At 43.7% G+C, this 13,375-nt stretch overlaps 1 protein-coding gene across 1 annotated transcript in view; it reads left to right on the forward strand.

Moving 5' to 3' along the window:
• The window catches only part of LOC107270791 (polypyrimidine tract-binding protein 1), a gene marked incomplete at its 3' end in the record, with an annotated part of 203,739 nt that overhangs the window by 189,826 nt on the left and 538 nt on the right, over positions 1-13,375 (forward strand). Inside the window, exons 7-10 of the mRNA XM_025088108.1 lie at positions 2,452-2,598; positions 10,495-10,546; positions 11,675-11,733; positions 12,940-13,171. Coding sequence (XP_024943876.1) covers positions 2,452-2,598; positions 10,495-10,546; positions 11,675-11,733; positions 12,940-13,171 — 490 coding nt within the window. The remainder of the gene's footprint in view (positions 1-2,451; positions 2,599-10,494; positions 10,547-11,674; positions 11,734-12,939; positions 13,172-13,375) is intronic.

Raw genomic sequence — 13,375 nt, forward strand, 5'->3', positions numbered from 1 at the left:
TTCTTCACCCCCCCCCTTCCCCCCCACCGTCATACCGTCATGTTTCGATGCTCATCCGGGTACATGATTTACTCAACCCCCCCGCCCCCTCTTTCTCCTCCCCCTTCCACTTTTTATCCGTCGATCCCTCCACGTGGAACCGTCGCAGCCTGCGTCGTATCAGACGGCGAGTCAGTTAATCTCGACGTGGCGACGCTTCCCGACGCACCTGACGGATCGAAATGACGGAAGATGCTTTCGGGAATGAGACACCCCGCGGGGGCAATTTCAAGTAAATTCTATCCATTTCCAGGTACTTGTACCTGTGTATATATTTTGGCGGCGAAAATCCTCCCTCCACCCCGTATTCCCCCTTCATGGTTAACTCACGAATCTCCTTACGACAGCGCACCACAGTTTCGTTAGGTTAATTAATGCCTATTACTCATGTTCGTATCTCCTTCATTTCGTCCCTCTCCTACGTTGTATCTTGTACTTGCTCCCTCGCTCATTTACTTTCGTCATTCCTCTTCATCCCTCAGCCGTCCTGCATATTTCCCATCGTTATTTTCACTCGACCTCTTACCAGCCTGGTAGCAAATGCATCTACGCGTTTCGTATTGACGTACCTACTGGAGAAGCCATGAAGTTTATACCCAAGTTCCCTCTCGATTCGTTGGACGAATAACCATCAGTGGACATAGTTTCCATTTATCGGAAATTTTCAAATTTATTCATTGAAATGCTGGATGCGCACGTGTACGTCTACGTATGATAAATACAGTACTAATATATTGAAGCATGTAGAAAATTGAAGTCTAAATCGAATACCTACTTTAAAACTACAAGCTGGAGACACTGGGTCGAAAGTTGATTTTCAATTTGGACACTGCAAGATATTCTAATTGAAAGTTTCCAGGCGATATTTCTCTTGCCCGTTGTGCGGCGACGGTGGCGCCGCCACGCGGTTCTATTTGGCAGCGTAATTAGCGTGGATCGGCGAAAATGCTCGTTTACGGAATCCTTCCTATTTTCGCCCCCTATTAGATATTCACCCTTGTACGAAGTACGATAAGGGTCCCTACTGTATTCCGGTAATGAGCGTAACACCCCTACCGTCTCTCATTATCCTAAGAATGTATATATATATATATATACACTTCTTTTTTGGAGTGCTTATGCCTAACAAAGGAGAGCAGGAAACACCGAAGATTTTGCAATCTCAGGAAGCTGCTGCTTTTGCCCGGTATTACGGGCAGTTCGAGTCGTGGAAAATAACGATCGCCATAGCGGCTCTTTTATTTCGCAAAACAAACGTTCGGCTCTCCCTCCTTCTACTTACGGGCGCGAGCACCTATACCTGCTTTCCCTAGGGTGGCACCTTATACCTAACAACGTAACAACGCAGGGCGTAGGCCCATCTCCGTAGCGACTCGCGCGGTTTAGTTTAATAACCCAATATTGTCCCTGGCTATTACTCTTACTTATAAAGTATAATAGCCGTCGTTTTTACGCTTAATATGCTTCCAATTTGAATACTTAGCCCCCCCAGCAGGCTGTTCGCTTAGTTGCACGTTTTACCCACTCGTTTAGTTGCGTACCGGCTCAGTCTTGTTAATGCTCAGTGATAACGGGTATCAATTATAATTCACTTTGTGAATACCGTTGCCTCTGTACGTGGCTCGATAGTGCAAAAATTAGTTAGCGATGAATTAGTTGATAATTTATTATTATTATCGCATAATGTAATTGCTTTTTTTCTTTGTTCTTTAAACTAATAACTTTATATTATATATAAATTTCTCTCTCTCTCTCTCTCTCTCTCTCTCGCTCGCTCATTTCTCATCTTCATTCTACTCCGAGTTCTCTACTCGACGTTCACTTGATTCCCTGAAAAATACGTCTTCTCGAAAAAAAAAATAAGCTTACTCGCTCGCTCATTTCTCATCTTCATTTTTCTTTGTTCTTTAAACTAATAACTTTATATTATATATAAATTTCTCTCTCTCTCTCTCTCTCTCTCTCTCGCTCGCTCATTTCTCATCTTCATTCTACTCCGAGTTCTCTACTCGACGTTCACTTGATTCCCTGAAAAATACGTCTTCTCGAAAAAAAAAATAAGCTTACCGATAACAGCGAATTTGGCCGAGCTCCTTTTTCTCTCTCGCATGAATGAAATATGAATTGGAGAAAAGCAGCTTCCTTCGACAAGATCTTTCGTGCGCCGGTCGCGAGTCTTGGCTTTGGAAGATTGGCTGAATTCGTAAAATGGCAGAAAACTGGCAAGGTCAGAAAATAATGTACTCGTTTAACGTGCTACAGAGAGAATGAGACAGGAACGAAGAAAGAGAGAGAAGGAGAAAAAAAAGAAAAAAAAGTACACAAATTATGAAGGAAGAAAAAAGAATATTTAAAGAAAAAATTCGAAAAAAAAAATTTCTATTTGTAACTTTTAACGTAACTTTGTTACAGAACACGAATGCGCAGGCGGCGCTGCAGGCAGCGCAGGGTCAAGGTGGCCAAGGTCAAGGAGGTGAGACCCAAGGAGGTCCCAATACCGTCCTTAGAGTCATCATCGAGCACATGATCTATCCCATCTCCTTGGACATACTGTACCAGGTGAGTTTGTCTTATCAACTATTCCATTATCTTTGATGTAATTTGTAATGACCTCATCCCTTCACTGTATTACTAGAATCCTGTATGAATTCATTTCCGGGGATTCCCCCGAATCTCTACTTACCCATGTTCTGTAAAAGAAAATACAGGACCACCGATGTCGCAAACTGGTATTTGATAGGTCAGGTTAGGTTAGAGGCGTCCCTTAAGAGACAACGTATAAAGCCTTTATATAATGCAGTAACACTGGATACTCTCTATCTATACTTATGAACAGCTTTCCATAAGAGCCTGTATAATATGTGGAACAGCCAGAGCTTGTTAGTTAGCCAACCGGGATAAGTATTTATAGCCATCATTATGTGCGTGGGATTGTGATGGGGGGGAGGGGGGAGGGTTGAGAGGATCCCAAAGGATTCTGGGATAACAGGATAACGGGAGTGCTTCCGGTTTGAGTTGAGTGGCCTATGCATTTTTAATATCCAGCTCAACGTTACACGAATATACGCCAACCGGAACTGATCTTACCCTCATGAAGCAGTACGAACTCCGAAGTCTACGACAATATCTTGATGAATATATTTATACACAGTGTGGCGAATGGATAACCTGTTTACGTCACGTCCCACCACCCTTATACGTTCTTTAACACCTCGTGGCACGATGCGACTGATAGCTTTGTTGGATATTGAAATTTGTATCGTCAACTTGATAATTGCAAAGTGTCTGCTTAAAAGTTGATTCAGTTCAACGGGTACTGATGGTACTCTGGAATTAAGAATCAGGTCCAGGAGCCAAGATGAAATCACGAGAGGAGCTAAGGTCAGAGATTTCTCAAGTACGGAAGCATCAGATACGGAAGACGGGTAAGCCGTTAATGGATCGGTATGGTATAAAGAAAAAAGTCCAACGCTTAGCCTGGCCGGACCCATCATTGGAGGCTGTTTTAATACGTCTTCGGTGCACCGTTGCCTAAGTAGACTTAAAACAAGGCCGGAACGTGTGTCCGTGGGTAGATGTAATCAGCTGGAAAGATTAGTCGACGTAAGCTCCTAGTTAAGTTGGTAGTGCTGGTCCGAAGATCCCTTTGATCCTTGCCTTTCTCCCTGGACTGTGTCCTTCTCCACCTTTTCTCTTGGTCTGGCCTGTAGGATGGACTTGACTACTTTGCGGGGAGGACGTTCTACAGGACGTGTTGCAGTCTGCCTAACCCAACCTAACATAATACATATAGTCTAGTTGGTCCTGGCTAATGCCTGGCGTGTCTCCCTTACCTAAGGATTATTATCGAGAAATCCTAATCCTACTTAACCACCCTCATCCTACGTTGTGAAAACATCCTCGGGGAATACGGTACCTGGTGCACGTATGCCGTGTAACGTGAGTTTAGAGGAAAATTGGACTACGGTGTTACACGCAGCCAGAAGGTTAAGTAGATCCGAGAGATAAGGGGTCGGTCCTTGAAGGATTTGAATTGCCGGGAAATTTGAATTTTAATAATTTATGCTCGACGTCTTGACGATTATACAGTCTGCTTTGGCTTAATTTGTCTCTTTTCTCACATTCCTCTGTGTCCCGTCCTTGTCCTTTATTCTCTCCCTTCTTTTAGGTCCGACTCTCTTTCTTCTCTTTCCCACTTTTCCCTCGTCTATTCTCCTTACTCGCTTCTCTCACGGAGAGCGTCACGCTCTGATTAACCAGCCGGGTTTCTCTAAACCCCCTGGTGCCGTAACGTTAATTTATATCGTCGTGTTTTCTTCTTAAAATCTTTTTCGAGATTTAACTTTACGACGGGCGTTCGCGCTAAATGCCGAGGCTGAAGGAAAGTCTCGTCCTCGCTTACCTGGAAAGTTTGCGTCCTCGAAGAGAAAGAAATGAATATGACAAAATTTAGTGGTCGTGTTAACGGAGTTCAGGTGCGGGAGCGAGAGAGATGGCGATATGGCGTGTGCAAGTATCACGTAATGACGATCAGGTTTTGCAGTAACGAAACTTTGTAATAGAAGCAAAGTAGTGTAAGTGGTTTTTGAGTAACCCTTAAATTTTAATGGCACCTTTAAAGCCCAGCTTCCAGCCGGCTAATATTATGAAATAGCAGGAGCCCCAGGTGAGGCTAAGAAGTTTATCAAGGAAGGGAAGGCGATCGTTTGGTCGCTTGGTACAAATTTTAAAATTCAAATTTCCCGCTCGCCAAAGGTCGTATTAGTCATCTATGGTTTACCTAATGACTCATTCAAAGGAATTACACACTCAACTTGCCAGGCGTCCGTCCTGCGAAGCATCCCTCCTCGCGTTACTAGCCGATCCTCCGGGAGACGTGGAAACCCATTAGCCAACTGGGTACCTGCTTGTTTTTCATTTTGTTTGATGCACCTCGCCAGCAGCCCACTGTAAATGCAAACCCGTGTGTCTGTACATTAAAATGAAAGTGTACAAAGAAGAACGAATGTGAATACACGATGGGAGCGAGTGAGAAGGAGATGCAGAGCAGACCGGAGAGTGAGGGAGACAGAGAGTGTAAATGGAATACATGAGATTACATCAAATATAAATTCACGTGACGCCAAATAATCGTGACGGACTTTTCAATATTTCCTCCCCCAAATCAACATCGAGGATTTGCTCTTTTTTTTTTTTCTTATTCCCGGCATTATAATCATTCTCCGATACGTTTCTAACATCCCCTGTATAAAAGGCATTACCGGCGTCCCCGCCACCCGGACAAGGTCCCTGAGCGTCGGGCGACAACCACCCCCCGTCCTCCCCCCTACTAGAATATAGGCATAAAACGTTGGAAGCGGAAATGTGCTTCTAACATTTATGTCGCGTCTGTACACGGGGATAGGGATGACGGCAAGAAGCGAAAGGGGCGGACGGTGGTTGAGTCCTCGGTGACATAAACATAGCGAGTGGCTGGCCGGCACCTGGGACACCCTAAATCTAGCCTTATTAAGGTCCCCGGTGCGTCTTCCAAAATGCTAGAGCGTCTTCTCGCGCCATCGTAGCCTCTCCCTCTATACCCCAGCGTCACGACGACGCACGTGGTGCACGGCAAACCCAATCCCGCATCTCTTACACCGTTTATACCGAACCTGATGGCCGTTCGCATAACGAAGGATAATTTAGCGTAATGTATCATCGACCCCAAATCCATGTTGTGGGTAGGCACATTCCAAGAGTACCTCGCATAACCGGGACCGAAGATCCTCTTGAAACTGTCAGGGTAAATCAGCTCATTCATCCCTTAGTCCATATAGTTATACGTAGCCAAGCTGTATATATCCGCCTGCAGGGAAACTACCCCCGATACAGGTAGTCACATTATGTATCACCGTAGACACCCCTATGCAAGCCACTCGTAAGTAGTACTTACCTATCTGCCCTACGAGCTACCCATCTCCCCCCCCCCCTCCATCTCTTGACTACCTTTCTTACCACCAGCCCTACCCCTCCCTACCAATCCCATTTAATTTATCGTCCAGCAGTTTGCTTGCCCTATTTCCACTACGATTTTGCCGCAGAATAGAAAGGCCAAGGGGGTCTTAGTAATGGGACAATACCATGACGATTGTGTAAGACACTCGGCTCTCTCACCCTTAACAGCCAGTAGCTACCCTTACGAGAGGAGCCAATTGCTTTCGCGCGGAAACAAAACGCATGAAAGGGAACTCGCTGCTGCCTTTGGAATTCGCATTGCCGTCGCGTCGAAGGTGCCAGAAATGGTGGTGGTGGTGATGATGATGATGATGGTGGCAGATGGTGGGTTGTACCAGTGTAGGCAGGCCCCCTTGCCAGAGACAAAGAGTATGGAAGGAGAGTGGCGGAGTTGAGCCACGAGAAAAGGGAACAAAACACAAGCATTAATCACATGTTTCTGCTGTTCTATGATTAATGGAAAAGCAGCGCAGCTCTAGACACGACGGAACGCCTAATGTTCCGGTTCGATCGTTCCAGTTGTTCGTTCTCGCGGACACTCACTTCGTTCTTCGTCCTTTTCCTTCTCTCTCTCTCGCTCTTACCAAATTCACCTTACATATACCCGTAATCGCTCCGCCGATACCTCCTGCTTTCGGATGTCTGTCATTGCAAGAGGCTAATCGAAAAATTTGAACATCGATAAATCACTAATTAATTTGAAAAAGGAAGGAGAATAAACTTACGATATAGGTATAAAATTGAAATTCACATGAATTCAATTCCCGGATGGAACCGTCGTACGGAATGTTTCGAACAAATCTGTACACAACAAATCCGCAACGAGCGTACTCGCCTATGACGCTCGATCGCACCATGTAAATTCCACGGTAATACGATTTGAAAGCGTCCGGCTCTTCGACGTACCAAACCAAAACCACCTCCCGCTCCCCTTCGTGCACATTAATAGTATAGAATTCCTAGGGTCACCGTGCCAGAGCAAAGCGACGAATAAATTCGAAAAGCTTTAAGGGTCGACAATACTCGAAGCTCAGTCGAAGCGTTAACGGTCGTTCGGTACAAAGTAAGCATTTACTACGCGCATAATTTTTCGTTATTTTATTTAGTTCGTCCACTACGATAAATACGAATTGAAATTCTGCCGATTAAATTGCTCCGTAACTAGATACTCCGTCGACCGGAAACGAACTGTACGTTAATGGTCAGTCCCCATTAGCATTTGGTATGTCTTCTATACCTTGAAGCGAGGTTAGACTCGATGCCTTCCATACCCAGAAAGACAAATACCGGAAATGAATATGCGCGTGGGTCCCTTCCTGTCCTATTGGCCAGCACGAAGAATAAGGGAAGGGGACTTGATTCGCAAAATCGCGTTACCATTACTTCCTATTATTGCATTAGCCCTCTGTCGTCCTGTATCGTCCAGCCGTGTGTCGAGCGTCGAAACGCTCGACGCTTCCGACGCTCCATGCGCTCCGGTAGATTTGCCGATAATTGAACGTGCGAATTAATAACTGTTGCACCAATCAATAACGACGGTTAGCGCAGCCCTGACCAATCCCCGTACAGGCTTATCGTCCCTGTGGACGCGGCTTGAAGTTTCCCTTGGGACCGATCGCTCCAGCCTACTTTCAGTCACGGGACTGTACGCTTAACCTACAATTTGTTTTGCATTGTAATCGCGTTCATTGAAATTGTACTTGATGCGGTTACTGTACGCCATGCGCAACTGTGTTCTGCGTTATGTAATTTGTATATGAGGTCGACCCGCGTCGGTTACTGTCGTACTAATAAATGCTTCAAAACAGTCCCCACTGAATTTACTCTCGTCGAGATACGGAAACACACGTGAATACGTAAACGAAAAGGCAGCAGATCCTACCGCAGTGACAGTTACGAGTGACAAGGCTGTCTGGCAAATTATAATGCACATTAATTTCCATTGAACGACGTATCTCCGTTGAGCGTTGCTAGACCAACCGATCGTCAGTCTGCACTGCACGCGTGGTGCAGGACGAAAATTAACCCGGCTTCATGGATAATTTTACTGCCTTCGGAAAACCTATTCACATATTCCTTGTCAATTCATCGATATTTTTCACACACGTCGTTTCCATTAGACACGAATTTCACGTGTGACGTGGGCACTATTGGTGGCTTTGACGTAACTTCAATTTTTATAAGATTTCCCAAGTAAGCTTCGATCGAAAAATTCAGCATTGTCTGCCGGCTGCGTGCGTTACCTTCGATTCACATATGTACTCCATATGTAGTGTGCACATACGAACCGCTTACTTGAAGCGCCATTGGCTCGTCCAAGAGAACGTCTCCGTTTGCCGCAGCAGCAAGCGGAGTGGAAACGACGACGACACAATAAAACGCTAGCAAATAAAATATTAACGATAGTTTGGCTCACGGGTGAGTATGTGGACACACGCGAGAGCACGTGTGCACCTCATACGTGTATACGGTTGATTTCCCGTGGGATTTGTTGCGAAAGTACACAATGAGGCTGTTGGAACCTGGCATTGATGTATATATGTCTATACGAGACGATGTACGTGCACGTATGCGGGCATATGTGGAGAAACTGCTGAAAGCTACTGAGAAGAGGAAAACGTCGTCGTAGCTCCAATACAGATGTGGATATGATGACGTACAGGGTGGTTTGGCTCACGTGGTTCCTGTCGCCATTTCAGCCAATAAATAAAAACGCAATTTGAATCGGATCGCGCATTTGTAACGCGATCCGACCCCCGCTCCCTCCCTCCCTCCCCCTTTACACCCTTAATCCCTCACGCTATTTGTCCCATTCGTATATGTATACTTCCGGAACCAGGATTTCGATACTTGGTATATGTTATAGCTAGTCCGTAAGAGTGGCTTGAAAATTTCGAAATTTAATAATATACACTAGAGATTTCCTCAGCCCACCTCAGCTACCATAAACCCACGGGGGATATTCTGTTACCACGTTTTATTTTACCTCTCTGTATAATGTATGAGATTGGTACTCCCGGCTCTTGTGGAGCCAATTTCTCCTCCCTTACGTTCTTTCACTCGGTACCGCGTTTCAGTGAGATCTTATCTGATCAATCGAATTTATTATCGATACCCTTCGATGCGTAATTGCGTTTCTTATAGGGAACAGTTTTTTTTTTTCCAGTTTTCTTTAGTTGGTAACGGTGATGCGAATCTTGGCGTTAGTCGATGCTAAACACTATTTATGTGGTTAATACGATAGCCCGGCAAGAGGGGGACGCTGATTGGTAGCTAGGAAGGCGGGACTATTTGAATTTCGGATATGGCATACAAGGGACAACGTTTACTTTAATAACAGGCAATATCGTTAATGGCCTACGTTATTTGTTCGATCGTTAATTAAAAGGGCACTTATAATTGGAAAGGGCGTAGGGAATTTTATAGTGAAAAAAAAAAATGAACAAATTCATCAGATATAGATTTTTCAATAGAATAACGAACTCCGATCAGAAACGTCCTTTCATCCGCTACGAAAATTTTCTGTAAATTTTCGTTTAATCACATAAAAGCATCTCTACTAACCACAAATCTGAGATAACTATATTCCGATAACAAGAAACAACCACTCAAAATATGCCCCGTTTCTGTACAACCGCTAATCAACGGGAAATCTCTTAACATACTCTTATTTACTGATAAAGATTTAAATATTAACCCGATATTCGGTTCGCTCCAATTCGAAGTATCCCAAGAATTTCAATGGATGCTGTGCGCTGTACCAAATCCCACGTTCCTCCTACCCCCCCCCCCCCCTTTTATATGTCTCTTTATCCCTTTCTATCCAGCTTCTCTCTTTATCCCCAAATCACTCACCCGCTCATTCTACTCTCCAACCCCGACGGCAAACGTATTCTGGGCATCGTGCCGTAACGACAGGCAGTGGACAAATATTTGCCTTTGCGGCAATAATATGATCATCGGCTCTACTCAAATACGACAATGCACGTTTAAGCCCGCCATATAGTATATGATTACCCGTGGTCACGATACGCGATACGTTTGTAAATGTTGCGTGGAGCACCGTTGGACATTTCGTTGATGAGAAATATAAGTGTGGCTATATATCTATACATGTAGTATACGTGGATATAGAAACCGTCGCTTTCAACGGTCCATTCTACTACGTGGGGACGCCGGTATAGGGCATAGACGTCCATCACAGTAATTGTTAATAGTTTTAACGAGATTGCACTGGGAATAAAGCCGTTAGGTACTCGAGAGACAAATAATTTTTATTTCTTTTGTTACGTAGGAATAGGGAAATTCAATGGCGATTTTTATATTTCGTTATTGAGCCAAGGGAAAGGAGACTCGCCCGAGGATACAGAGTACATTATTGTCATATTATTTTATACGGTCGATAGTTATTCGCATAAATCCTATAATGTGTCTACATATTTTTCTTCTTTTTTTTTCCAGATATTCACACGTTTTGGCAAGGTCCTGAAAATCGTTACATTCACCAAGAACAGTAAGTACCGTTACCCAGCCAACCAGCAAGCTAGTTCCTAGTCTTCCAACACGAAACGCATCTACGCTAGTATGCCATTATACCACTATACCACTATACCACTTTGGTAGTTTGTTACTTTGGTACCCGTCCTTATGCTCCTTGCCAAGCTTCACGCTGCACGCTTGCCACTGTTGGTACTTTCGATATTGCTCGGTGTAACCCTCTCGTAAGGGGTGTCTGAAAAGTAAAATCGCACCTAGCCCAATTACAAAATGTAATTAGCACCCTCGAGCATTAAAGATCCCCATAACAATTTTTTCATAAGAATAAATTTAAAAACCTGGTAGTTACTCAGTGCTCTTACAGCTTTTCGAAAAAGTACTTTTTACTCGTTCATCCGTGGCGGAGCAAATGGCTTTACTTTTGGGTACTGAAAAAAAAAAAAAAAAAAAAAGTGGATTTATCAAAATCATACAACTGGCTGGAAACGTCCGTTTATTCGGGTTCACTGACTGTCGTAACCAAGAACGCTGTAACTCTCGTGTCACCCGTTAGAGGCGGTACTACCAGGTGAATAAGGGTGGCTGCCACAACTCCCGGCAGACACGTTACGTATTCATGTCCTACGGAAAGCCGAGAGAGTACGTGAAAGCGTGGTGCATGTGGGTGCTTCATATAAGTATTTGTATGGTCCATATAAGCATTTGTGTATACTATATACATATAATGTGGTAATGGTAACCTTATACCATGACACAGCTATGCGCTTACGTTTCAATGTTTCAAATGCACCGAGTTACTAGTACAGTCACTCTGGACCAACGTCCTCTGGACGTCTACGTGACGCTCCGCTACGTTCGTCACGAATACATTTCATTGAGTATAGCAAATACACTGTTAGGTCTGATACAACGTGGACTTCGTACGCTTTGGTAATAAGAAATTTCCAGACCAAGATCAAGATCACCCTATATGGTCCGATTCGAAAATTCATCCCTTACCTGTACTTTGAGCTCTGTACCTTAACTACGTTTTGTAGTATTACTATAGCATCGTATTATTGTACTGTATGGTACTGCAGGATATTGCCTTACCGACGGATGGAAAGTGCCTTTTGTAATTTACAATTTTTTCCCTTTGTTTCAGGCTCTTTCCAGGCTCTTATACAGTATCCTGACATGCTTTCGGCTCAGACAGCTAAATTCGTAAGTATGGTTATTAGAGTGGTAATTTGTTTTTACGAATTCTCGAACACTATAGGCTGTATTCTACCGAGTCTTGCAGATGGTTGTACCAACGTTTTTATTTACTTCGCGTATCAGTCGGAGGAACGAGCAAGTCTTTGAAAAAAAAAATTGTCAAGATCCTTTTTCCCCGAGAAAGTAACCAGCGTTACTTTCTAACTCTACGTTTTCTTTTCTCTATTTACCTAGAAATTCGATTAATCCAACTCGTATACGCCGTACTGGCTTATATCTTATCTTGTTAGTTAAGTCACTGGTTACTTCTATCTTTTTCTTTTTGCTTCTCTTATAAACCCCAAGAATTCTAAGAACGTAACGAGCACTACCCGCTACGTACTTGATACTTTAGAAATAAACAATGATGAAAAATCTCTTTTACACGTTTTTCTTTATCATGTAAATTAATGCTACTATCGTTACAGTGATAAGCGATTTTCTGCAACTGTCATCAATTTTTGTTTATTTATTAATTCCTGGCTCAATACGATCCTCCTGAGGAGGTTGCACTTCCGGTTTAAAAAGAAATTCGATAAATGAACAACGCGGTCGAGATTGGACGTTTAAAAATAGTGGGGGTGCGTCGACTAATTTAATGAACAGGGGTGTGTACCACAAGCTCAAATAGCGAGGTCCCGCGTGACGTATGGTAGAACCGACGACTCTCGTATACTCGAGGCATAACGTGGGTACAGAAGGAGGGGATACTTGAGTTTTGTATGGTACCCCATGAAATTTCTTGGTAAATGGTCATTACGTGCGAGATTCATTAGTATGGTAAATATGTGCGGGGCATAAAGCCGCATTCAGAGAACGGAAACTCATGACGTATGAAACGCGTAACGTAAGTCAAACAAAACCGTTTTTCGGAGGGGCTGACTGCGGCTACGCCATTGTTGCAGCATTTACGGTGAATTCTTAATGAAAATCAAATAGGAGACTCTAACCGCCAGTGGCCACCCTCTGACTTTAACTGTGTGTATATATAGGTGTGTGTGTTTACGTTTTTTGTTCATTTTTAGTTTATGCCCCCGAAGAGTGCCGTCATATTGTATTCGGATATTTTACGTAACGCGAATATTTTTTGGATAAAAAAGTTTTTATTTTATTATTTTTTTTTGTTTTTAATGCAAATGAAAATTTATTGTAACTTTTGTATTCTTCTTACAGTCTCTCGATGGACAGAATATCTACAATTCCTGCTGCACGCTGCGCATCGACTATAGCAAAATGCAGAATCTCAACATCAAGTACAACAATGACAAGTCCAGGGACTACACGAATCCGACGCTGCCAACAGGCGACGCGAATCTTGACGCTGCTTCCCTTGCCTTGGGGGGTGAGTTACTTCCTCAGCTTCTTCTGGGAGCATCGGGAAACCAACCCCGTGCCAGAATCCCCGGTGAGTCACACGTGACTCTCGGTAAGCATACCCGAGAATTTCAATGTGAAGGGATTTGTTTTGTCTTTCCATTTGTTTTTTTCAAAAATCGTATTTTTTTTATTAGGCGCGAGTCGTACGAATTCTTTCCGCGGTAGTCAAAGACGAACAAAAAAAAATACCCTTCTCTCGCGTACCGTATAGAAAATACCAACCCCCCCCCCC

The sequence above is a fragment of the Cephus cinctus genome, unplaced genomic scaffold (genome assembly GCF_000341935.2).
Source record: "Cephus cinctus unplaced genomic scaffold, Ccin1 Ccin1_scaffold0837, whole genome shotgun sequence".
Classification (NCBI taxonomy): domain Eukaryota; kingdom Metazoa; phylum Arthropoda; class Insecta; order Hymenoptera; family Cephidae; genus Cephus; species Cephus cinctus.